The 24,419-nt window shown below is 37.2% G+C and overlaps 4 protein-coding genes across 8 annotated transcripts; 3 read left to right on the top strand and 1 right to left on the bottom strand.

Annotated features, from left to right (window-relative positions):
* LOC18609556 lies at positions 79-9,777 on the top strand. 4 transcript variants are annotated; one of them, XR_001926669.1, is made up of 13 exons: positions 80-723; positions 840-873; positions 1,732-2,175; positions 4,780-5,168; positions 5,248-5,445; positions 5,525-5,722; positions 5,848-5,922; positions 6,002-6,068; positions 6,187-7,318; positions 7,405-7,461; positions 9,088-9,162; positions 9,319-9,396; positions 9,478-9,777. XR_001926669.1 is itself a non-coding variant. In XM_007044733.2 (12 exons), exons 1-12 carry the CDS (start codon positions 298-300, stop codon positions 9,332-9,334), a joined length of 3,111 nt encoding a protein of 1,036 aa, XP_007044795.2. In that variant the 5' UTR covers positions 80-297; the 3' UTR covers positions 9,335-9,777. The 4 variants fall into 4 exon arrangements, 2 of the variants coding, with proteins under 2 accessions (XP_017970955.1, XP_007044795.2); XR_001926668.1 differs by having other exon boundaries at positions 79-723; positions 9,088-9,396; XM_007044733.2 differs by having other exon boundaries at positions 9,319-9,777.
* LOC18609557 (beta-arabinofuranosyltransferase RAY1) lies at positions 10,072-14,898 on the top strand. Of its 2 annotated transcripts, XM_018115468.1 has the most exons (6): positions 10,072-10,506; positions 10,596-10,924; positions 11,095-11,347; positions 11,429-12,202; positions 12,682-12,928; positions 13,301-14,898. In XM_018115468.1, the coding sequence occupies exons 1-6, from the start codon at positions 10,501-10,503 to the stop codon at positions 13,717-13,719; spliced, it is 2,028 nt and encodes a 675-aa protein (XP_017970957.1). In that variant the 5' UTR covers positions 10,072-10,500; the 3' UTR covers positions 13,720-14,898. The 2 variants fall into 2 exon arrangements, with proteins under 2 accessions (XP_017970957.1, XP_017970956.1); XM_018115467.1 differs by having other exon boundaries at positions 10,072-10,924.
* On the top strand, positions 13,862-14,917 carry LOC108660934. The gene has a single exon (XM_018115469.1). The coding sequence runs from the start codon at positions 14,023-14,025 to the stop codon at positions 14,656-14,658; it is 636 nt and encodes a 211-aa protein (XP_017970958.1). The 5' UTR covers positions 13,862-14,022; the 3' UTR covers positions 14,659-14,917.
* Positions 15,510-19,533, bottom strand: LOC18609558 (inorganic phosphate transporter 2-1, chloroplastic). Its single transcript, XM_007044736.2, has 3 exons — positions 18,550-19,533; positions 16,775-16,966; positions 15,510-16,579 (listed from the first exon to the last, which is right to left on the bottom strand). Exons 1-3 carry the CDS (start codon positions 19,288-19,290, stop codon positions 15,755-15,757), a joined length of 1,758 nt encoding a protein of 585 aa, XP_007044798.2. The 5' UTR covers positions 19,291-19,533; the 3' UTR covers positions 15,510-15,754.

Genomic DNA, 24,419 nt, shown 5'->3' on the forward strand with positions numbered 1-24,419 from the left:
CCGTTAAACCATGCTATAAAAAAAGAAGGGGCTGCGGAGTTGGGGTAACCAGAATGGCGTGTGATGTTAAATTTCGTTCTTTTCATCGGAGTCATAATCTCCAACATTAGGGCTCATGGGTCCAACCCTACATCCCCTCCTCTTAAAAAGAAATTAAAAACACAAAAAACCCTTGTCTCGTTGTCTGATTTCTTCGTCGTACCTTTCTAACGCTCCTGCAAACCCTCCCATAAACTCCAACACAAATCAAAACCACCTCCCCCCTTCTAAAGAAATACTAGTTTAATAGTTTAACAAATGGACGCATATCAGCAACAGCAACCACACCGTTACATGAGACCACCGCCGCCGCCACTACCATCCCAACCGCCACCCCCTGCGGATCCCCACCTCCAATACCACCCTCAATACCACCACCAACCACCACCGCCGCCCCCAAGAGCAGCTGCACCGCCACCACAGGGCTCATGGTACTCCAACCAATTCCACTACCAGCAACATCACAACCAATCACACTCTACCCCATCACCTCCTCCTCTACCTCAGCAACACCCTTCCCACTGGGGTCCACCTCCTCACTCCGATCATTCCGCTTATCCTCCGCCCGCTCCTCTTCCTTGTCCTGCGCATCCCCATAACGCAAGTAACCACTTCCCTCCACCTCCTCCAATACCGTACCTGCCTCCTGCTCAGATTCCCCATTCTTTCTCTCAAGTTAATCAGGTAATTCCTATCTTTTTATGCCTTTTTTTCTCATTTTATTTCTATTGTATCGTGCAATGATATTTATTCGGTTCATCCAGTGACCTTTTCCTTTCTATTCTGTTTTCATTCTCTAGGAATGGAGCAATCCAAATTGGTCTCATCACCAAGGTTGGTATTAATCAGGTTTTCTTGTTTTATTCCACTTGATATTTGGCTTTTTCTCTTTGGTTTCATTTGAATCAGATCATTATTTCCATATTTTTGGGGCTGGTTTTATTAAATTTGAATGTGGATTTTTATGAAGGATCCTATACATACTAAGAGTGGATTTTATGAATTTGGTGCATGTTAATTTAACTACCTATTCACGGGCAATGAAGTTTAAAAGCTCCACTAGCTTTTTATATCAATGTCATATGTCCATCTAATTGTAAATAAGAAAACAAATATTGAATAACTAAGTTGACATATTTGGTTTAATAGACTTGAGGCATGCATATATTTCCTCTCGATGGAGTTGAGTTTTCAAGTCCACCATTGATGTATAGGATAATAATCCTTTAACTAAAAAAAAAAAAAGAATGTCATGTATAATAATTTTACAAGTGTCAAAACAACAACAATATAAACATGTAGACACAAAATTATATTTATCACCACATGAGATCTTTGCACATAGGATCTTACACCAATATTTTCCCAATAACATAACTAAAAAAAATTTATCTTAGTAATTCAATATTGATTTTTTTGTTTATACTTGAGTGGAGCACGATCAGTCCTTGTATGGATGTATTTTAAATTAGTACCAATTGAAGCGAAGACTGAGATGGCATTCCTTTAGATGGTTAGTTAATAATTATCCATCATAATCTAAGTTGCTGATTGTAATATGTACAAAGTGAATCTCTCTTTGCGCTGCTACCTCCACAAGCCCTCTGCCCCTGCTTGTGAAAGTTAATCTGAACCTATGCTTGTCTTATAATATGTTGATGATGATGGATTTGGCTTGCAATAATATTCTAGTGCCAGCCCACAACAACGTGGAAGATTGGGGAGCCAAAGCTAGAGAATGGGCGAAAACCAGGGCTGCCATGCAGGACCAGCCAGTGCAATCACAAATTACTCCAGCTGGCAGGCCAGAAGAACAAAATCGTTTTCATGATCCATATTCACAAGCTGTTGATTCTCATCATATGGATGCTCAACAGTTACTGGTGGCTTCTAACTATCAGCAGTTCCCTGTTCCAGCAGCATCTCCTCATAGACCACCAACAATTTATCCTAATGAGACTTTGTCTAACAGCTCTGGACCATCTTCATATATTCCTGATGGGCGTCTACCTTACCATGCTAGAGATGGAACTTCAGCTCTGGATCCGAAGAGTGGATTTCTTCTCCAAGAAAGTTTGCCTACGAGTTCATCTGTTCATCAGCAGGAGGTACCTTCTAGTTATTCTTCTGTTTCAGGTAATAATTTCACTTGGTAAATTGAACTTGCTTGCGAAGCTTGTGCTGAAGAACTGCTTATATAGAACTCACTTCCTACTAAGTTCTATATTTTTGAATAGTTTTTGTGCATTTAATCTGGAACTTTAATGTAGCTATTCGTCAGATAAACTCATGATGTGTAGGGTATGTGGCCTAACCAAAAAGATTGTATATTGGATCTGACTCACTTGTGTGTATGTATATATATGAAAGGGTCTTTTCCTTATTATTTGGCCCTTTTCTTTTAAAATTTTAGTTTCATTTTTGTTTTTAACTATGATGCTAGTTTCAGTTTGATTAGTGTTATGTAGGTAATTCACCTAAAATTGGACCATGGCACAATGTTGTGTCTTTCTCAAAGTTGGTTTTCTTAACAAGAATCATTCCTTTCATTAGATTTTAATATCTTCTTGGATGCTATGGTGCTATATATTCTTATTTGTCCTTGACTTCACTTTATAGTTGTCCACAAATATTTAGTTGACAAAGGAGCTGCCCTAATATATGTACTTGGTTTTTTGAGTGATTGCTTTTATGTCATGATATCACTTTTTAATGGTCAACATAATGGCTTTGTTTTCAGGAAAAAAAGAGAGTAAAACTTAGGAAATGATAATTACTTTGGAACTAATTCTTGTGTATAATTGAATTATTATTATTTTACATTTTTTTGAGAAGCTATTATTTTACTTTGATTATGTAGACGTTCTTTTTTATTTGGAGTGCTATCATGTATCAATAATTCTTTTATATTCACATGCTATCTGATCTTTTTACAAGGATTTAATGACAGGATGATTGTTGGGGAAAAAATTTAATGGTATGAAAATGCTGTCAGGAATTACTTTCTTGTTAGATTTTTAAATATTATTAAATTACATTACCACATACGCTACCTTATGTCAAGGTATGACAGTTTGCTGAGATTATACCATTTTTCAAAAGATCAATGATAGTCCTTTTTTTGGGTAAACTCCACTTACATCCCTTGTGGTTTCAACTATTCTCACATAACAACCTGTGGTTTCTTTTTTCCTGATTAGCACCCATGGACCTGTTCACAGAGGGGTTACACCATTAATTTTACCCAATAAAATAACCAAAATACCCTTAATTGAAAAGTTAGTCTATTTGTTCACATTTAAGGTTTTTCATAATTTTATTGGGCAAAAATAATAGCCTAACTCCTTATGGGAATTGATATTTATCGATAGAGTGCTAATTGGGGCAAAAGAAATCACAAGGTGTTATGTGAGAAAAGTTGAAACTACAGAGGTAGGTGGAGTTTGCTCTCTTTCTTTTTGGTCCTAAACATATCTATTAAACCTTTTGAAGATTATTTAATGATATGAATTTTATGGAACATGTCTACTAAGTAATTAGAAGTGCCTGGAAGTGGCACTTATAATTGTTCACGGACTTGTAAACACGGTTTCTTGTTGTAGCTTGTTCTGTTCTGGAGGAGACAAGCTTATGGTTTACAAAAGCCCGACAACACTAAAAGACACTGATAACATTTGGAAATTAGTTGAACCAGTTCTTGAGCTCTTAGATACTTCATGGGTTTCTTCTTTTTTTACTGCTTTTGTTGCTATATACTTGGTTTCCTTGTATTTTTGCTGCTTGCATTGTTATACACAAGTTTCCTGATGTATAGGCTTCACATTGTGCAATGTGTCTTACTAAATGAACATAAAACTTAATTTAAGGTTGATAGTTGCACAAAATTGCATATACTTTTTGGGCAATATAGCCCTGTTACAGTGTGGTTTCCATATGACACGCTGAATTCATTGATGTGATAAATCAAATGCTTCAATTTGAAAATCAAATTGGCAACTTACCTTGTGTTTGAATGTTGGAAGGTAAAGTAATTGAGTTGTAGTGTTAGGAAAGTAGAGTACAGGGTAGTGGGAAGTTTATATGCTATTAATATTACCACTATACTATATGAGATCATTACTAAAATAAGGTTTTGAAGGTAAAATGCAAAAACCATTAGGTGAAAGATACTATACTTTAAAAATCTCATGATTAAATGGAACTAAAATATAGGATTTGAAGCGGTTTGAAGGGATTTAATTCACCTCCAAAACACCCTTCTCCTGTTAAAAGTGCTCACAAACAGGGTGGAGTTAACCTTTTGCTGGCTTTCACTCTACCATCATCCACTCCCTCTCTATCCAAGGACACCATTAAAGATTTTCATAAGTTGTATTCTCTAAAACGTCAAAAACATTGAATTGAAATTGTTCTTTGACAGGTTATCAGGAACTCAATTCTGGAAAGCTTATCTTGTACTTACGAGCTATTTTAACTGCATATTGCTGCCTAATATAGTTGTGTAATTTTTTTAGGATTGAGTTATGATAATACTGAATTTTAAGTTCTTGCCCTTTTTGGGTGAAAACATTTTAGTGAAGATTTTTTTCTCTACTAAACTACTCTTGCTGCAGACAAAGATCTTCTATAGAGTAGATAGGAGAAATGCAGAAATTTGGGTGTTCATGTGAATGACAGCCAAAAAGCAGTTAGGGATGCTTGGTTTTGTGTTTTGCTATTTGACTCCTTACTTAATGCCAGGGAAGGAAGATTCTGCAAATCAAAAGGAGCAGTCATATAAGACATTGCCCTTGCCCATTTCATCAGCTCAAGAGGCAGTGTATCATATGCAACCTGCACTGCCTGATATTGGTAGATCAGTGCTGAGTGAACAATCCTTCGTGTATGGCACTCAGACGGCAGATCCTGCAGCTGATCTTAGTGACCGGCCTTTAGATTTTGCACCTAGATTTAATAATGACCATGACCCACAGATGCAGTCCAATTATGCTGCTCATCATGAATCAATGGGAACTGTGAGAGGCATTGATCCTACTGCTGCTGCATCTTCAATTAACTCTTGGACTCCTCCAGTAGCACCTGGTGCAGTTTTCCCTCCACTCCCTCCTGTTCTTCCCCCAGGACCACAGGTCTTGCTTCCAGCCTTGTCAGTTTTCTTTGACTTATTTCTCCAAGTTTTAGTATGCTAATACTAATTTAATTTTTCAGCATGATCCATCCCTGGCTGTGCCTTCTCCTGTTTCTGGACACACAGCACCTTCATTTCCAAGGTTTCCTGGGCCAAGTTTTCAGCCATCCATTCCATCTGCCAGTGCTCCTTTTGGTCTTGGTACAGGAGCTCCGCTTCAACCTACAACAGCCTTTCCTGGTGATACATATGGAGCCATTTCCGAACGACCCAAAAAGGTATTGAATCCTTTACATTTGTTAAATGGAAGACTTCCATGATGTTATTACTTAGTTCTTCTCATGGAATTTTTTCCAGGGTCCAGTACCTAATTGGCTTAAAGAAGAAATATTAAGGAACAAAGCAACTATAGCTAAGTCTTCTCTGGAACAGTCTAAAGAGGAAACACAATCCATTGAGGATGAAGCTGTTGATAAATCCTTGGCTAAAGGTGATCAAGCAGATAGCAAAAGCATTGATTCTTCTAGATCAACTGAAGAAGAGGATGATGATGAGGTTTTATCTATTTCTGCCTTTAACTTGTTGATATCTTAGTTTGCCTTGGATGGGTTTTCTCATTATGATTTTATGTGCTTTATTGAACCATGAGACATGACCTCCCACATTTTCATTCTGTGTAGGATTATGTAGAAGCAGCTAGAACTGCAGCTATTAACCAGGAAATAAAACGGGTGCTAACTGAAGTCCTTTTAAAGGTTACAGCTGTTTGAACACTTATGGTTGTTTATATTAATGTTTTTCTATGGTAGATGTAATTTTCATGCCTTTGAACAGGTCACAGATGAGTTGTTTGATGAAATTGCAACCAAAGTTGTAAACGAAGATGACTTGACAGTTGAAGGTAAGTAAAATTTATATTTCTGATGCAACTACTGAAGTCTGCTAACTTCATCCTTGATATTTTGTTTATGGTGCCACCTTTTTTTTCTTTAATTTGACCATTCTGTTGACAACTGCAGTTGACCACAACACTGTTGCTTCAAATTACAAGGTATCACCATCTGCCTCTCCTGTCCCAACTCCTAAGGCTTCTGCAAGGGTACTAGTTCCAGGTAAAGCAAAGGAATCAGACACTGTAGGTGTTGGAGAAAAATCTAGTTCAAGCTCCCCTGGCAATGTACTGGGCCTTGCAAATTATGCCTCTGAGGATGAGGATGAAAATGAAGATAATGAAATTCAAAGTTCCAGGATGCTAGATTCAAGGAGTAATGCTGCTTTTGTGCCGTCCAGTGTTAAGAAGCTTTCACAAGACAATGATGCGTCAGAGAATAGCAATTCACAGGTAGAACTTGATGAACACAATGGAGTTGAAAAGAATTTTGGAAGTGATGTGAGGAGGTTAAAAAACAATAGAGACAAAACTACTGCTGAATTGAGTGATAATAGTGCAGATAGGAACCATGACAAGTCATTTTCTTCCAAGGTGGTTTCTGGAGAGGAGATTAATTTTAGTAGTGGAAAACTGCAGGAAAGAAATAATGATTCTGGGTTGAATGATACTTTAGGAGAGCAGGTGATAAAGAAATCTGATTATGGGCTGCCTGACACAAATACTGGTAAAAGATCAACAAAATCTGAATCTCAAGGTAGGGAAACAAGATTAAAATCAGACAAGAATGATCGACCTGAAAGTAGAAAGAGTTCTTTTCAGAAAGATCCTGGTGGTGGTAGGGAGTTAGAGGTCAGGAGTAGGGAATATGAGAAGGGAGTTGAGAATCATCTGAGAGAGGATGAAAGGCTTCGAAAGCAAAAGACAGAAGATCGAAATGGCTCAAAAGAGAGAGTAAAAGAGCATAAGACTGGGGAAAAAGCTAAGGAATCTGACAAAAGAAAAAGATCCAACCAGCTCAATTTCAAGGATGACAAGAAAGATGCAGAGAAATCTCATAGAGCTAGTGCCAAAGAAGATGTTGATAGAAAAAGAGAACGAACAAAAGAAGAGGATAGATCAAGACATAAACATGGAAATGACTCAAGCAGGCACAAGAGAAGACGCTCCTCGTCCATTAGCAGTAGAGGCAGAAACAGCAAGGATAACTCCAGTGGTCATGCTAATGACTCAAGTGATGAAGCATCAGATGGTTCTAAGAGGTTCATCATTGGGATCTTTTGAATATTTATTCCTGTTGTCTTGTAATTGAGCTATCTAGCTTCTAATTTTCTGTTGTGTACTACAGGAAGCTGCATTCAAGAAAGCGTCACTCATCCCCTTCACCTGTCAGGTCTAGAAAAAGGTAACTGTATCATTACTTGATCAATTTTGTTCATTTTTTGCATGTTCTTTTTTTTATGCAGCCTGAGCTTGTGGCAGGTTTGATCTCTTCTATTCTGAGGGTAATTATGGACTTCCACCACTGAGATCTTAAACTTTTGGAAAATGGGTTTGTTGGTCGTATGGAGATACTGTCATGATAATTACAATGAACTTAATTAATCACACAAAAATGAACTTAAACTGAGGGCATTCATTAAGTGTTGTTCTTATGAACAAGTGTACCAAGAAAGCTCATTCAAAATTGTTAAAGAAACAATTACCTGTTTCAAATACCATTCAGTACACAATGATATACTTTAACTTTCCTGGTGTGTTTATCGCCCCATAAAGCACTTTGTTCATATTCAATATCTTTTGAATGGAATTCTGATTATCACCACTTCTGTATCCAAAGTCTTTTGTTGTTTTAGTGGATGGTTTCCACAAGGCTAATTTGTTAGTTTGAACTTTGATTATTGTTATGTTGTCAATTACATGCCTATTTGCTGACTCAATAGATGGTTGGGTGGTTACTGGCCTTAGTCTCGGTTGGGTATTTTTCACTGTAGTCAATTGTCAAGCAGATATAGTATAACCTGTTGACCAAATTGTCTTATGTAAGCAACACTATGAAGAGACACAACAAAGTATTTGGTTAAATTATTTACTGAGGTTTTTTTTTCTTGAAAAGTTTGTGTCTTGCCTGAAGGATCATATGTAAGCATATATACTGGCCTTTTCAATATCTGTTGTTATTGCTTGCATTTGTGTGTCAAGCGTCTTGGTGTACATGTGTGTTTAAAGAAAAACTCATGGTTATTGATCTTTGTATTTGTGCTCTCAAATATGTCATCTCCCTAAGTTTACTCTGTTAAAAAATTGTCCTTTTTTTCTCATCTGATATGCTTGTTTATGCTAATATATGGCTACATTTCTTTCTCCTTGGCCGCTTCTCTCTTTTCTGTCTCTTTTGGCTACAAAATGCACGTATTGCTTTATTTTTACCTTTTGTTTATAAGTGAACAATGATATGTTAATCAGCAAATTTGACTATTAATGCACGTATCTGATATGACTGTTGTTTTATGGTGGTGATTACAGAGATGTTATTGCTTGATAGTTAAAACTGAAGGGGAAATGAAACTTATCTTTCCTTTATATGTTATCTTGACTATACTTATTCCTTTAGATGTTATCTTAACTACCTTTATAGTCAAACCATTCTTTTGATTTTGTTTTTTCCTTTTTGACTGTAGCTTGCATTTTCTCCCAGTGCAAATTATATAATAATTTGACAAAATTAACAATGGTGATATGTATAGGAAGTTATGAAGCTCAGGTTGTTCTATGTGACTTACTCAATAAGAAGAATCTGCTATTTGATCTGCAGTCACTTTCTTTTTCCCTTTTCGAGGATTTGGTTATTTGCACTTTCTTAGTTGTTGCTTGAAGATGTTTAGTTTTCAGTTGATTATCACCAAAAGATAATTATTGTGTAACAGATTGGTTATTATCAAATTTGACTCTGTACAAGGCTAGTCATTTCTCTTAAGTTATACTATATGTTTAACTTACCAAATCAGTATGATGTATGTTTCATTTCTAGACAAGTTTCGCGGTCACCACATAGCAAGCATTCTCAGCGCAGGCATTCTCCCTACTCTTCTTTTGAGACTACCAGGTATGTTACCATGCAGTCAGTAGAATTAGATTAAGTGTTTTTGAGACATCACAACCATCATCAAAACAGCATGCAACTCAGGTGAAAGGATCAGGGCTCCCAATCTTCAACTTTATAGGTTGTCTAGTTTGTCTAATTTACAAACTTATTTTGCAGGGGAAGGAGGTCATGATCCAGATCACCTGTTTGGCGATATCGATGATTGAAATGAAGAGTTTCATTTGGTTGATACAGGTTTATGAGCATACAAGACATTTCTGTTTTGTGACAATCATAGGTGGATGTTCCCTCAATCTGGATATTTCTCTGCTTCAGTTGTATTGGAGTGGAGCATGTGGGTCAATTACTCCAAGGTCAAGTGGATGCATGATCAAAGAGGAAATGGAGACGGGCTGCTCTGCAGGTTAACTAAGAGGACCGGGTTTGTACATCTCAAGCATGATGATGAGCCTTGCAAGATATTGTTGAGGATTCTAGTATGGAAAATATTTCCGTAGCTTGCATAGTTATTGATTTAATCCTTCCCAGTTTGTTGGTCCTAGGCATGTATGATTTCTTGTTGTAACTCGTATGGTTTCGTGTAATTCAGTTGCTAGCCAGCACTTGGTTTCTGTAGTTTGATTTTTTGGGCGTATTATATGGCAAAACCAAGGTATTTAATATTTTCGCTTTTGAAAGTATGTGGGGTGCATTTCGAAGGGAGTAGGATAAAAGTGTGACATTACCACTTCCACCTTAATGCATGGAGAGTGAATCAGTGATAAGGGGAAAAAAGAACACGTCTTTGTTTGTTTAACAGACACGAAATCACAGGAAGGATGACACAAGGGAAAAGGACTGATTCAGTTTTTGTGTACAGTGATCGTGTAACTGACAGCAATGGAATGAGGTGACAAGAAATCATATCCACGGAGAAATTTGTGCAATTTAAGAAATTAATTACGAGGGTCGGTGTTGTCTAATCCTCTAGAGCCCACAAGCTCTTCGTTAGGCCGCCCATCTTTATTGCCCAAATGCAGTGAAGGTAACTGGGGAGTTTCAAAGGGGGCAAAGTCAAATGCTTGGCAGGTGGGATTTGACTTCCCAATGCCGCAATACCTTACTCACATGTCCCATGGGTTTTCCCCGTCTTGGTGCTGTCAACCTTTTGCGCTTAGTGCTTCCCTCGTGGACTTTGCTTGTTCCTCTTCCATTTCTTTGCTTCTTTTTTAGGCTGAAGTTTCACTCTTACCCATATTTGTCCATGTTCAGATCAAACCGATCGTTCCTTTACTACATCAAAAAACAAACAAAACCCACCAAAATTCTGCATTTCAACCTTCTGAACACTTCACAACAATGAAGGTCCATTCTTTTTAACATCAAAATTTTCCACTTCTTACTGCCTGAAATCAACTTGTTAAAGTATGTTATATTTCATTTTGTTTATACAGGCGTTGCAGATTGGATTATGGTCAGTTTGGCTATCTGGGGTTCTCCTAATTGCTCTCTCCCTTTATGCTACACAGAGGTTACCTCTCTCCAAGAATCTAATTTTCAGTCATGGAAGTTTCAGCGACCTGGACACTCCCAAAATCACTATTTTCACAGCGCCTACTCCGTTTAAAGGCTCTTTAGGAACTAAACAGAGCCTAGCTATTCGTTCATGGCTTGCTTTATCTCCTCAAATCAGTGTCATTCTCTTTAGTCAACATCCTTCTGTTGCTTCTTTTGCCAATTCTTTTGGTTCCAGGGTTTTGGTCGAACCCGATATTGATTTCACGTAAGGAATTAATTTGACTCCCTTATTCGAATCTTCATATTCTTGTTCATTGACTGCAGTTTAGTTCAATACAAAAGTGTTATAAGTTTTAACCACTATTCATTGATTTCCTAGAGTTATCGTAATATTATAGCTGTGAATTGATCCGCTTTGATTTACGATTTCAATAGGTTTCTAGGGGTTCCATTTTTTCATTCCATGGTGGCAAGGTCACGGGCATTTACATCTGACGTATATGCTTTTATCAATTCGGAAACCATTCTCCTGCCTGACTTTGTTCTGGCATTGACTTATGCTCATGAACTTGATCGTGATTGGCTCCTTTTTGCTTCTTCGCGAAAAGTTTCAACTTTCCCATTCTATCTGGATGAAGATAGGAAATATTGGCTAAGAGAAGGTGGCAAAAGGATAGGAATTCAGGAGGTATGAAGGTACAGAATCCACATTGAAAGTTGGTGATCTACTGGAGAAAACTTCATTTGACATCATTGTCCATTTAATCAGTTGCAGGAGAAACTTGGCTCAAGTTGGCAGTGGAATTGTTGTGATGGAAGAATGATGATAGCATGGAACAATGGAGAGCTGCCCTTACATCATGGAGTGCTTCCTCCTTTCCTGTATAGTAGGGGAGTTCACAATCACTGGCTCATTAACGAGGCCTTGTCCAGTGGATTCAGGTTTGTGTTTGATGCAAGTTGGGCCATCTCAACTTTTGTTCTGGATGATTCAAGGAACTGGTCTAATTGTTTAGTTAAGAGCTCCATTGTTTCAGACATTGAAAAGGGAAGTTGGGAATATGATGGCAATTCCCATCTTGCAGCACTATATGGATCATCATCTCTTCACAAAATTAATTATTCTGGTTTGATGGAACTTTTGAAATGTGATGCTCAATTCCTTATTATTAATACTACAGAAGATACCATTCATCCATATGCCAACAAAAGGATGAGCTTATGTAAAGGAAGCATCCCAAAATGCTGGAAGTCAAAGAAAACTTTGCCTTGTATTGCTGGAATTAAAAAGTCACAGAATGGAGTGTCAGGTTGCTCTCTGAAAGATCAATTAGTTCCCTCAAAAACATTGAAGTTCCCCTTTTCCTTAGAGTCACTCCTTGCAATAAACGCAGACAAGAATAGAACAGTTGTGCTCACAGTTGCTGGATATAGTTACAAGGACATGTTAATGAGTTGGGTCTGCAGATTGAGGCGCCTCAAAATTACTAACTTTTTGGTTTGTGCTCTTGATTATGAGACCTATCAGTTCTCCATAATGCAGGTATTTCCTCTTGTTCTTCTATTTATTGTTTAGTTTTACTTCCCTTTCATTTTCATGTTTCAGCTGATTCTTCAGGTTATTCTTAGTTTGATACCACAACTTAGACCATTCAAGCAAATTTGGAATCAAATAAGAATTTATGACATGATTTATGTTGATTAAATAAAGTTGATGCTTGGAAACTATTGTCTCTTTACCAGATTTGTTATAGGTTTTCTTCTGAGTAGGGATTGACCTCATAGGATGATCTAAATATTTTGTTTGTGGTAATTGTTTGGTTGTTTCCTCTCCAGTACACTCTGAGTTCGTTTTATGCCCCAAATAATATTTTGAGACGTAATAGCATCAAATCTGAGTTCTGTAATGATGATTTACTGCCCTTAAAATCTGCTGGGAGTTCTTTTCTGAACATTCTCCCCAGAACTTTCTGGGGCCTTTTGCTTGCATGTATCTGAATAAAGCATTCTGTTTTGTGCTAGGGCCTACCTGTCTTCAATGATCCATCAGCTCCAAGTAACATTAGCTTTAATGACTGCCACTTTGGAACAAAATGCTTTGAGAGAGTAACCAAGGTGAAATCCAGACTGGTTTTAAAGATATTGAAGCTAGGGTACAATGTACTTTTGAGTGATGTGGATGTATACTGGTTTAGAAATCCATTGCCATTGCTTTCCTCTTTTGATTCTGCCATTCTTGCTGCTCAGTCTGATGAATACAACCAGACAGGTGATTATTATCTGAGCACTGCTAGACTGTGAATAACTAATCATTTCCATGGTTTAGAAATATGAACTACATGTGCATAGATGAAAGCTATTAGGTCAGGAGGAACCAAAATATCAGCTCAAAGGGGTTAAACTTTAGAGCACTTTTCTAATTCGTACATTTTATTCTTTTAAAAAAATATATTTGTAAGTTTCTTTCTGTTTCTAAACAGAAAAAGTCAGTTTCTGGTTTATGCAGAAAAAGAAATATTATCTATTTCTTTGAATTGAATACTAGATTGCGTTTAGCATCTCCATCAAAGGTCTGTGAAAGTACAAGATCAGCCCTTTGTCAATGGACAAGTCAGTTTTATCTAGTATTGTTCCCTTGCAGGACCTATAAACTTACCTAGACGCTTGAACTCTGGTTTTTACTTTGCTCGTGCTGATGGTCCAACTATTGCTGTCATGGAGAAGGTAGTGAGGCATGCTGCAACTTCTGGCCTATCTGAGCAACCAAGTTTCTATGACACATTATGTGGGGAAGAGGGTTCCACTCGCAAAGGTGATAATAGATGTGTGGAACCTGAAACAAATTTAACTATTCATTTCTTAGACAGAAACCTTTTTCCGAATGGTGCATACTTGGGGCTATGGGAGAGAAAAAATGTGAAATTAGCATGCAAGAAACAGGGTTGTCTTGTTCTTCATAATAACTGGATTAGTGGAAGAATGAAGAAGCTGGAGCGTCAGGTATTATCAGGCCTATGGGACTATGATATTACCACAAGGATGTGCTTGCTCACAGAATAAATTGACTAGAAATTTTTGAAACGTAGTTGGTGAGTGTTGTCATCTTAACTTTTATATGGATAACTTTGGGATTCTTGCGCAAATGAACAAAAGAGAAGGCCAATGTTGCTTGTGTAATGCCTCGGTTTTATCAATCTTTCTCTGGGAGAATACTAAACAAGAGAAGCCGGCCATAAAATACAAAATGGCATCCAGATTGGGTAATGCAGAAGAATACTTTCATTAAACCTAAGACGGTCCTCCATATCCCATGCTGCAGAATCTAATGAAACCTCTGGATCAGGTAGCGTTTTATCCCCAGCTATGCTGAAGAGCTGTGCTCCATTCTTAGGTTTTGTCAGGCATGCCAACCATGATTCTGGAAGCAAAAAAGCTCTGGGAAGAACTCCCATGTCTGTTGACTTGTCCCAATCAAGGGACATATCTGTGAGGATAGTTCATGCAGGTGGACGAGAGGAACTTTATCAAAATGCTGTTCCTGTATCTCATCTCATGGAAAAATATCCAGGGATGTGTATTGCACGTCCAGAAGTTTTCAATAATCCTCATGAGTCCCTTTTATGGCCTGAAGATAGCCTGTTGCCTGGTCAAAAGTATTACATAATCCCATCCACTACAGCCCTAAAACTGAAGCGTAAACACCAGGAGAAGGTTAAGGTCAAAGGAGCTGCTGAAGGCAGAGAAGATATGTCAGATGCAAGGATCACTTGGGATGTAAGCGGAGAAAACTTGGAGGAATCTGTTCATTCTGCAAAAGAATTCTATGTTACCAAGCCGTCCAAGGCTTCTAAGGTTCCAAAGCAGAGGCAACCTAGATATTCACTGCGAACAGGTGGAAGGGTAAAGAAGCCTTTTGTACCCCCACTCCCAAGGACAATATCATTGCGGGAATCAGGGTGGGAACCAAGTTTAACTTCTGTACAGGAACTTTCTCCATGACTGTTTTTCTACCTGAAGGTTTTCTCTCTTCCTGTTCGGGTATGTGATCATGCAAAACAGTGAATTGCCCAATATGCCTGTCAGTTTCTTGAGATGTTTGTAAGTCTAGTATAACAACTTAAATAAATTGAAAACATCCAATTCTCATTTCTATGTTGTACTTGTCATGTTTTTTGTATTAGATGACCCTTTGCAGAAAGATGTTGTTTCAATATTTTCCGTTGTCATATTCTTCCGCTATTTACAGATTTTTCTGTTAGATATCGGTCAGCTGCTTCTCATATCATGATTTGGCATAATTTTACGTGCTTCATGAGATTACTGGGGAAAATTTTCGGTTGCACCAGTTTGGTACTGGTAAACTGAATGCTTTTTCGGTCGCCCTTATTTTGTCACAAGTTGCACTTACAATTTTACATTATTAGACTCGGTTGAGTTGGCTCCTGGCTAATGTTTCATCTATAATAACAAAATGCTGGAATCAAACATTTGCCTCATTCCAGACAGTTTTTCAACTTAGTTCTTAAATATTAAATATTATTATCTATATTAAAGCTTTGCCTCTTTATAACTCTTGTACAACTAGCTTAGCTAGGCAGATATGTGGGAGCAATACTGCTGAGCTAATATCTTGCTGCAGCAACTCCTTTGGTCTTCCTTGTGGCAATGAGAATATGAAGCATGCTAGCTATTATTATTCTTCTTATGTCATAAGTAGATAAATAAGCTTCAATTGAGAATAATCACTCTTTTAGCTGTCAGTTGCAGGCATGAGTGGCAATATATTATATTACAATTGGTGGTCACTTTATTACTTGAAATATAAATTATTAATTAAAAAATAATCGACATGGCAAAACACAATGTGCAAATATATAGTCCTTTATAAAGTGTTCAACAAATATACATTCCCTCCAAAATCTCATGCAGTTTTTGGCCTCTCCACATCCAAAATGTTTTAGTGATTTCCAGTTGAAGGAAATCGCATCATTAATGCAAGAAGGCATAACCATTCCACAAATTAATTTGGGAAAAGATGAGTGATTTTAATTAATCACATACATCAGGCTGTTCACTTAAATGTGTTGAATGAGTATCATGAAATATTTGGCAAAAGCTTGGTTAAGATCCATGTGTAGAGTACCGCAAGAGAAGCACCAACTGGAATCGTTATCACCCAGGACGTGACAATCTCTCTCACGGTCTCTGCTCGAACTCTATTTAGTCCCCTTGCAAAGCCAACTCCCATAACTGCTCCCACCAAAGTATGGGTTGCTGAGATTGGGAGTCCCAGCTTTGATGCAAAGAGAACTACAGACGCTGCAGCGAACTCGGCTGCAAATCCTCTAGTAGGTGTGAGTTCTGTAATCTTCTTCCCAATTGTTGCAATCACTCTATACCCCCACATCATGAGCCCTGCTACGATTCCAAATCCTCCCCACGCCAGAACATCATTTGGAATAACGATTTCATTTCCACTACCACCTTGAAGAATCGATAATGCAGCAGCCAGAGGGCCTATCGCGTTGGAGACATCATTTCCACCATGGGCAAACGACATGAAGCAAGCTGACAACACCTGCATGTATCCAAAGACCCCATAAACTATTTCCAGCTGGGTGCCTTTAGGCCCTGCGATATCTGAGAGAAGCCCGAGATTTTTATTCTGAGTAGTGTTCTCTTGTGGCTCTGAGTGTGATGATGAAGTGGATTTGACAAGGAGATGGCCAAGCTGTTTGTTGATAATTTTGTGAACTAGGAGTGCCCCAGCTGCTCCACAGCCCAAAGCCTGGGCAAGACCAATGGCATAGCTCTTACTTAATGGAAAGGCTGCAAAAGAAATTCCAGTTACACCCACAAAAACAGCAATTGGTGCTACCGCAGCTGCTGCTTGTCCAGGATTGTGAGCACTGTAAACAAACTAAGAAACAAGTAGACAGGCTGTAAGAACAAAGGGGAGAGTCTAAATGATGGTTAAACCAAGGTTCAACGATGGAAAAGAATTTTTGGCAAAATTTCCCAAAGAAACAGGAAAATCTGTATGTAGAAGACAAGGAAAAACCCCCATGTAAACAGGAAGCTAGGCTGGTTATCATTCCAAAGAGAAAGAACATACCCTGCGGATGCATTTGTACACTAGAAATGACACCATTGCTCCCATTATAGGTGAGACAATCCACGATGAAGTTACCCTTGCCAGTGAGCTCCAGAAAACAGCGCCAGCTCCCCCATAAACCAGGCCAAATCCAACCATTGATCCTACTATACAGTGCGTGGTGGAAACTGGCCAACCATAATATGATGCAACCTGGGTAATACATAATGAAAGGTTTACAGGAGTAAAAAAAGTGGAGACTATAGCATATAAATGTTACAAAAGCAACTGCTTTCAAAGTCAGGGCCCTAAACAAAAGAGAAACCATATAGCTAATGGTTGCCTGCCAGGGCAAGTGTAGCTACAAGCATATTTCCATTTAATCCAGAGTTCAAACGATTGCTGAAAACTTCTTTTTCATTTTCATGTCCATTATGAAGTTCAGAATGTTAAACCCACAAAGATAATTAATTGAGGTGCTGAAGGATACTTGAACTTGTTGCAGTTCTAGGAACTACTATTAAACAGGCAAGCAGATGATTATCCGCATCGTCGTTCATTCTGATCTTGGAGCTTATCAGTGTTAACAGTTTTTCTGGAGAAGTTTATATATCCTCGTGATATTTCACCGCCTATGTAGCCTTGCCTATCCCCTACTCATTCCTGTGAGGAAAGAGAAAATGGGGAAAAAGTGTAGGGGGCAGCAAACTTTTTGTCCTTGAGTCTCACATTATTGACACAAGAAGCTTGGAAGATGTTCAAAACTTACCTAGGAGACCAGTGAAACACATACGAGAGGGAAGAATTTCGATCTTCAGTATATTCTCCCTCCGTATACTAAAACTCGTTCTAGCCATCTCTTTTTGTCCCAACAGGATGAGCAATGAGCAATTCCATAAGATTGTCAATAAATACAAATGGGTTGACATTAATTGGACTCCAAGCCGACTGAATAGTACAAAATATTTACGATGCCAATGCATACAAACTCTGCTTTGGCTTCTTTATCTTTCCTTTCAAGTCCCAATATAAAATTGTTATGCCAACCGTCTCGATACTATTATAAATCTTGACACCCGTTTAGAGGATAATGGGAAGGAAAAACAAATTAGAGATATCTGGCCGCAACACAACAACCCAATGTAACATGGATTATAAGAATCTAATGGCTTCGTTGATAATGCCAACCTCAGGGATCCTTAAATGTTTGAAAACCAATAAACTAGGAAGATACTGCAAAAGGTATATCAAAATATTTTAACAACGAACCAATTCATAGGTAAAATGTAATCATCAAATTTCTTGGGTCCCTCAGTTTTGGATCTTAAGCATACTGAGTGAAAAGCTTAAGGTAGCAGCATAAAAAGTCTCATTGCCAATGTGCTGATTCTAAGGGTTGCCAACTGTTGCATCAATTGGTCAAGTGTGGGAATTTAAAGTTTTTTAAATTTTTTTCCCACTAAGTATATGAAGTACATTGCCGTGGGCACAGGGAGGCAGTAAAAGCAAGCACTAAGCCAGATCCATCAATTCCCCTCCAATTTTATTTCATTGAGGCCAGTAAAGGTAGTTGTATTGGGGTTCATTAGTTGGCATTGTTAGACAGTAGCATATGATCTCGTCGTATTGGCATGTCTTCGGCAACAAATAGCAAAAGTCACAACTAAAGCATGCTCTTCATTAATTGAATCTTATAACACGAATTAGATTAATCAAGAAAACAAAAGATTTTAAAGCAGATAAACTTTCTATCAAAAGGACAAAAATTTACAAGAGATGAAGCTCAATCAACGCACCTGCAACCAAGTACCAGCGGCTGCCAGAGAAGAGAGCAATCCAGCAAAAAGCAGACTATCCTTCCCCTGAAACACGTTAGCAACAAGAATTCCTTTCTGCATTGTACTGGTCACATGAGTTCCCATCAACAATGCTCCAGAGAACTCCAAAATCGCTGCCGTCAACACAGCCTGACGCAGGGTCAATGCACCTGATCCCACTGAAGTTCCCATGGCATTAGCCACATCATTGGCTCCAATATTCCAAGCCATGTAAAATCCAAATAAAAGTGTTGCATATGATAAAAACTTGGTCTTTAAGCTAACTCCTTGACCCAAAGACTTCATAAAAAAGGGAAGACTCAAAGCTGCAAATGCTATGAATATAGCAATAGCAGAAGCAGTTCTTGAAGATATATGAAAAGCTTGAGCCATTGCAGGCAGGTCATCTTCATTTGTTTTTGCATCTTCTTGATCATGCGTTTCAAGTTGGATTCCTTCTTTTTGCTCTTTCTCACCTTCTGCCTCTGCAAAAGAAGAGATACTGGCTGAGGGCTGCGTAAGTTTAGAGTTTGTTAAGCTCAATATTGGACGATAAGGCCTGGTTGGAACTTGGAAAGGCATCCACATAAGATTCTCTTTCTTGGGTAGTTGAGTTTCATTGTAACGGTATTTGGGTACATGTAAATGGGGATTTCGCAAAAGAAATGCTTCGGGTGAGGTGGTGTTTCTTGCAGAAGGTAAACAAGAAAAGGGGGTCATGTCTCGCAGAATAAGTATAAGCAGAGGAGGTAAAGTTGGGAGAAGAGAATATGAAGAGTATTATTCAGGTGAATTATTGGCCATGGAATTTGGAAGCGAAAAGGGAGTAGGTGGTGGAGGAAGAAGAATGGAGGAGTGTGCATTTTTAGTTCTGTGTTTAGGTGTATTTTCAATTTGGGTGGAAAGCCCGGTGCGAGAATGGATTTGGCAGCTTTCTTTGGTCGATTCTAATGAGTGGTGGGAATGGCTTCTCGGATTGTCCCTCCACTCCATACACCTTGTACGCCCCACAATGTTTACATTCAGAAAAATTATGGGAAAGAAATATACATGACTTTATCCAAAGCGGAGATAATTATATCAATCCAAGACAATTGGCTGTTATCTTCTTTTGTCAAACACTAAGGAAAAAAAAAGTTTCTCACAATGCTAAAATGTTTGCTATTTCAAGTCAAAGAAGGTCATTGGACTTTGCTAACCACATGTTGTTGAAGTTGTGTCATTTTAATTGTTGTCTACCTCAAGTGGTGATATACCCCAATGGGGGGTAATTCTCCCATGAGACACTTGTTCCTCCAAAAGTCTTGCATTCTGAGATATAATCTTCCAAATTATCTCAATAAATAAATAAATTAAAACTACGATGTCAAAATATTCTTAATACAAAAAAATAAAAAAAAACCTTCAATACAATATTTTAAGATATTTTAGTAAAATGCGAAGTTAGCCAATTTTTATTAGAAAAGCCAAATATGAAAAGAAATGAGAGTTAAAAAATTTTAAAATTAATATATTGAAGTTACCCAATAATAAAAAAAATTTATAATCAATAATAATTTTATATATAACATAATTTAAAAAAATAAAAAAAAAAAAACTCACAATAGTCGGACCACTGACCCATTCCCATTTCCTGTTCAGCATCATCTTTTAAAGGGCCAGCTTCTTTTAGATTCTTAAATGCCTGGACCAAACATCATGGTGTTTTGGCATTTGTTGAGCAAAACTGGAGGCTTCCAATGCACGGTACAGGGATGATGGCTTTTTGGCAAAAACAGTTGAGTTTGAAAAAACATTTGAAGTGGTGGAATAAAGATGTTTTTGGAGACATTTTTAGTAACCTAAGGGCAACAGAAAAGAAAGCAGAAGAGAGTGATCTTATCTTCCAACGAGAGCCTACAGCAGTTAATAGAGTAAATATGCAACGTTCTTATGCACAGCTTAATCATCTTTTGGGCATTGAGGAATGTTTCTGGCAGCAAAAGGCAGGGGTAAAATGGCTCGTTGAAGTTGAAAGAAACACTAAGTTCTTTCATATGAGAGTAGAAAAAAGAGAGAAAAAAATAATATCTTCCGAATCCAAAAAGAAGATGGAACTTTGCTTGAGGATCCGGCTTTGGTTCAAGCTTCAGCAGTCGAATATTTTGCTCACCTCTTGCAAGCAGAATCTTGTGATAATTCCAGGTTCAACTATTGTTTAATCCCTAGCTGTATTACAAAAAAATAACTTCCTTTGTGCAGCTCCAACAATACAAGAAGTAAATGAAGCAGCATTCTCCATTGATAAAAATAGTGTGGCTGGACCGGAGGGCTTTTCTTCCTTTTTCTATCAACACTACTGGGATATTATTGCAGATGACTTACTTGAGGCAGTAAGGGATTTTTTAAGGGGAGCGGCTCTACCTAGGGAAGTAACATCTACTACTTTAGTTTTACTGCCCAAGAAACTAAATGCTTTACATTGGAGTGACTATAGGCTAATTAGTTTGTGCACTGTCCTTAATAAGATAGTAACCAAAACTATTGGCAAACCGTTTGTCAACTATTCTCCCTTCTATTATATCTGATAATTAGAGTGGTTTTGTGAGTGGTGGCTTATTAGTGACAACATTTTATTAGCCCAAGAGTTGATCGGGAAAATTGACCAAAAAGCTCATGGAGGTAATGTTGTTCTTGAGCTTGATATGATGAAAGCCTATGATCGTATGCAATGGGATTTCTTATTTATGATCATGAGGTAATTTGGTTTCAATAATCAATGGGCGGAAATAATTAGAAAATGCATTTCTAACTGCTAGTTTTCAATATTGATAAATGGTCATTCTATGGGGCATTTCAAGTCAGAGAAAGGGTTGAGGCAGAAGGATTCTATTTCTCCTGTATTATTTATCCTTGCTACAGAATATTTATCAAGAGGTTTAAACAACCTTTTTTATTGTTGTAGCTCTCTGTGATATTATTCAGGATGTCCTATGCAGATAAGCCAATTAATCTTTACTGATGATATTATGATTTTTACTAATGGTAGTCGGTCAGTTCTACAAAAAGTTATTAATTTTCTTCAAGAATATGAGCAGATTTCTGGGCAACAAATTAACCATAAAAAAAGTTGTTTTATTACAGCTACCAATGCCGCAGGCTCTAAAAGACAAATAATTGCTCAAACTATAGGATTTTCTCAAAAAACTCTTCCTATTAATTACTTGGGTGATCCCTTGTATAAAGGTCATAAAAAGGTATTTTTTATTTGATTCATTTGACAATAAAATACATGACCATATTACAAGTTGGGAGAATAAAATCTTGTCTTCAGGTGACCGTATTACTGTTCTAAGGAGTGTGTTATCATCCATGCCAATTTATCTCTTGCAAGTGTTGAAACCATTGGTTTCTGTGATTGAAAAAATAGAGCGTCTCTTCAACAATTTTCATTAGGGTGGATCCTCAAATTATAAATAGATACATTGGGCATCATGGTTAAAAATTGCAAAGACTAGTTCAAAAGGTGGCTTGGACATTCGAAACTTAATGGAAGTCTTCAGTGCTTTCAGTATTAAGCTACAATGGCATTTCAGAACATGTAATAGCCTGTGCACAAGATTTTGGAGAATGAAATATAGTGCTAGCCAAATACCTATGCAAGTCTATCCGAAAATCCATAACTCCCAAACTTGGAAAAGGATGATAGAAAGCTATACAATCACGGAGCAACATCTTTAATGGCGGATAAGCAAGGGAGAACTTTTTTCCTAGCATGATTGTTGGATGTGAGATAGGCTACTAGTAAATTCTTTCCCATCCTAGTTTAATTCTATGACTAAAGTTTGTTATTTTTATAGCAATGCTAATTGCAATGTGGAAAAACTTAAAGCTATCTTACCAAAAAGTGTTGTAGATGAGATTGTGAAAATTTCCTTTGATATCTTTAGAGAAGATGTTGCTTATTAGGATCTCACTTCTAATGGTGAATTTACCACCAAGAGCTCGTGGGAATTAATTCGGCAACATTACCCTTCACGTCATCTTTGTAAGTTTATATGACATCAAAGTATAGCACTATCAGTATCCTTTTTTTTTATGGAGAATAGTGTATAATTGGATCCTGGTAGAGTTGCAAATTAAATCTAAAGGCATTCAATGGGCCTCTAAATGTTTATGCTGTAATTCTGAGGAATCCCTCATGCACATCCTTTGGGATAACCCAATTGCTAAACAGGTTTGGAATTATTTTATAAAATTTTTTCAAATCTATATTATCAATCCTCAAAATATTATGCAAGTTATTTAGGCATGGATATATTCAAGAGACTTTGTTCAACAAGGCCATATTCAAATATTAGTGCCATTATTTATTTGCCAATTCCTATGGGTAAAACGTAATGCTACAAAATATAGAGACCTTAGAATGTATGATAACCAAATTGTGTGGCGTGTTATGAAATTAATAATATAGCTTCATCAAGGTAATTTGTTGAAACTGAGGCAATGGAAAGGAGATATTCAGATAGCATAATTATGGAGAATTGATACTTCAAAAAGCAGCCTATACTGCCTAAAAGTATCAGTTGACACAAACCATTGACAAGTGAATTCAAATTAAATGTTGATGAAAGCTCCCAAGATAATTTTCAGAATATAGTTGGAGGGGGGTATTGCGTGATCATACAAGTACACTTATTTTTGCATTTTTTGAAAAACTTGAACATAATAATTCTGCCTTATTCTCTTAAAGCAGAATTATTAGCCTTACATAGAGGTCTTCTCTTGTGTCAACAATATAATGTTTCTAAAATGTGGATTGAGATGGATGCTTCAGTAGTGGTACAACTGATACAAAAGGCAATAAAGGATCACATGATATGAGATATTTATCGATTTCTAGAAGGAAGTGTTTGCAAACAATTTCTTATAGGATATCTCACATTCATCGAGAAGGAAACTAGATATCAGATTATTTGTCTAATCTTGGGTATTCACATTAACAACTTCAAGTTTTCTCTTAGGCTCCAAGAGAATTACGAGGTATTATACATTTAGATTGTCAAACCCTGTTCTATAAAATAATTACGACGTCATTTACATGCTCAATAGAATGGTCACATATTTAGGAAGTTTGAGAAATCGTTAAAAGACGATATTGCCCCTAATGGTATCATTAAGTCGATTAAGCCTCGAACTAGTTCAAATATGAATTTTAAGGTGAAATTAAGAGTTTCACAGTTCAGGGATGACTCAAAATGGTAATTCGGAGTTCGAGGATCAATTTGGAGTTAAACCGGAATTTTCACTATCCAATGGCAAAATGATCATTTGCCACTTGGGAACAAAATGAGAATTTTTAGAAAAGATTTTTTTTGGCCCTATTTAACTTATTAGAGTATGATTTGAGTATTGGAGTATGATTTGAAGTTTAGAAGTGAAAAATTTTAATTTCGGTATAATTTAGAGTATAGGGGCGAAATGGTAATTTTGCCACATCGGGGGCAAATCGGTAAATTTTCACCTCGACATTTGTCCAGACCAAGGGATTTTATTCATCATGAAAATGGATAAACATGAGAAATGTGTGGTGGAGAATTAAAGAATTAAAAGTTAAATATTTAAAATTTGAGCCAATAAGGAAATGCCATGTGTCATGTTTTTATTATTTTATTATTTCTTTATAAAAAGGTAAAAAATCAGCCCATTTCTCCCATAGTGATCAGCCAAACCAGAAGAGAAGAGAAACCAAGGAAGAACAAACCCTAGGTGGGAAAAATCAAAGAGAAAGTGTTGGAATTCAAGGATTTGATCAAGCAAAGGTAAAATTTCTTTGATTTTGCTAGTGATTTACCTTACCCATGCATTTT

This window comes from Theobroma cacao, chromosome 2 (assembly GCF_000208745.1).
Source record: "Theobroma cacao cultivar B97-61/B2 chromosome 2, Criollo_cocoa_genome_V2, whole genome shotgun sequence".
Taxonomy (NCBI): Eukaryota; Viridiplantae; Streptophyta; class Magnoliopsida; order Malvales; family Malvaceae; genus Theobroma; species Theobroma cacao.

Coding starts and splice junctions, on each gene's coding strand:
- LOC18609557 (XM_018115467.1), top strand. CDS start 10,569: ATGTTATATTTCATTTTGTTTATACAGGCGTTGCAGATTGGATTATGG. Junction 10,925..11,094: donor GAACCCGATATTGATTTCAC/GTAAGGAATTAA, acceptor CGATTTCAATAG/GTTTCTAGGGGTTCCATTTT. Junction 11,348..11,428: donor AAAGGATAGGAATTCAGGAG/GTATGAAGGTAC, acceptor CCATTTAATCAG/TTGCAGGAGAAACTTGGCTC.
- LOC108660934 (XM_018115469.1), top strand. CDS start 14,023: ATGCTGAAGAGCTGTGCTCCATTCTTAGGTTTTGTCAGGCATGCCAAC.
- LOC18609558 (XM_007044736.2), bottom strand. CDS start 19,290: ATGACCCCCTTTTCTTGTTTACCTTCTGCAAGAAACACCACCTCACCC. Junction 16,967..18,549: donor CCGCTGGTACTTGGTTGCAG/GTGCGTTGATTG, acceptor TGTATTACCCAG/GTTGCATCATATTATGGTTG. Junction 16,580..16,774: donor TGTACAAATGCATCCGCAGG/GTATGTTCTTTC, acceptor CTTGTTTCTTAG/TTTGTTTACAGTGCTCACAA.
- LOC18609556 (XM_018115466.1), top strand. CDS start 298: ATGGACGCATATCAGCAACAGCAACCACACCGTTACATGAGACCACCG. Junction 7,319..7,404: donor GCATCAGATGGTTCTAAGAG/GTTCATCATTGG, acceptor TGTGTACTACAG/GAAGCTGCATTCAAGAAAGC. Junction 7,462..9,087: donor CCTGTCAGGTCTAGAAAAAG/GTAACTGTATCA, acceptor TTTCATTTCTAG/ACAAGTTTCGCGGTCACCAC.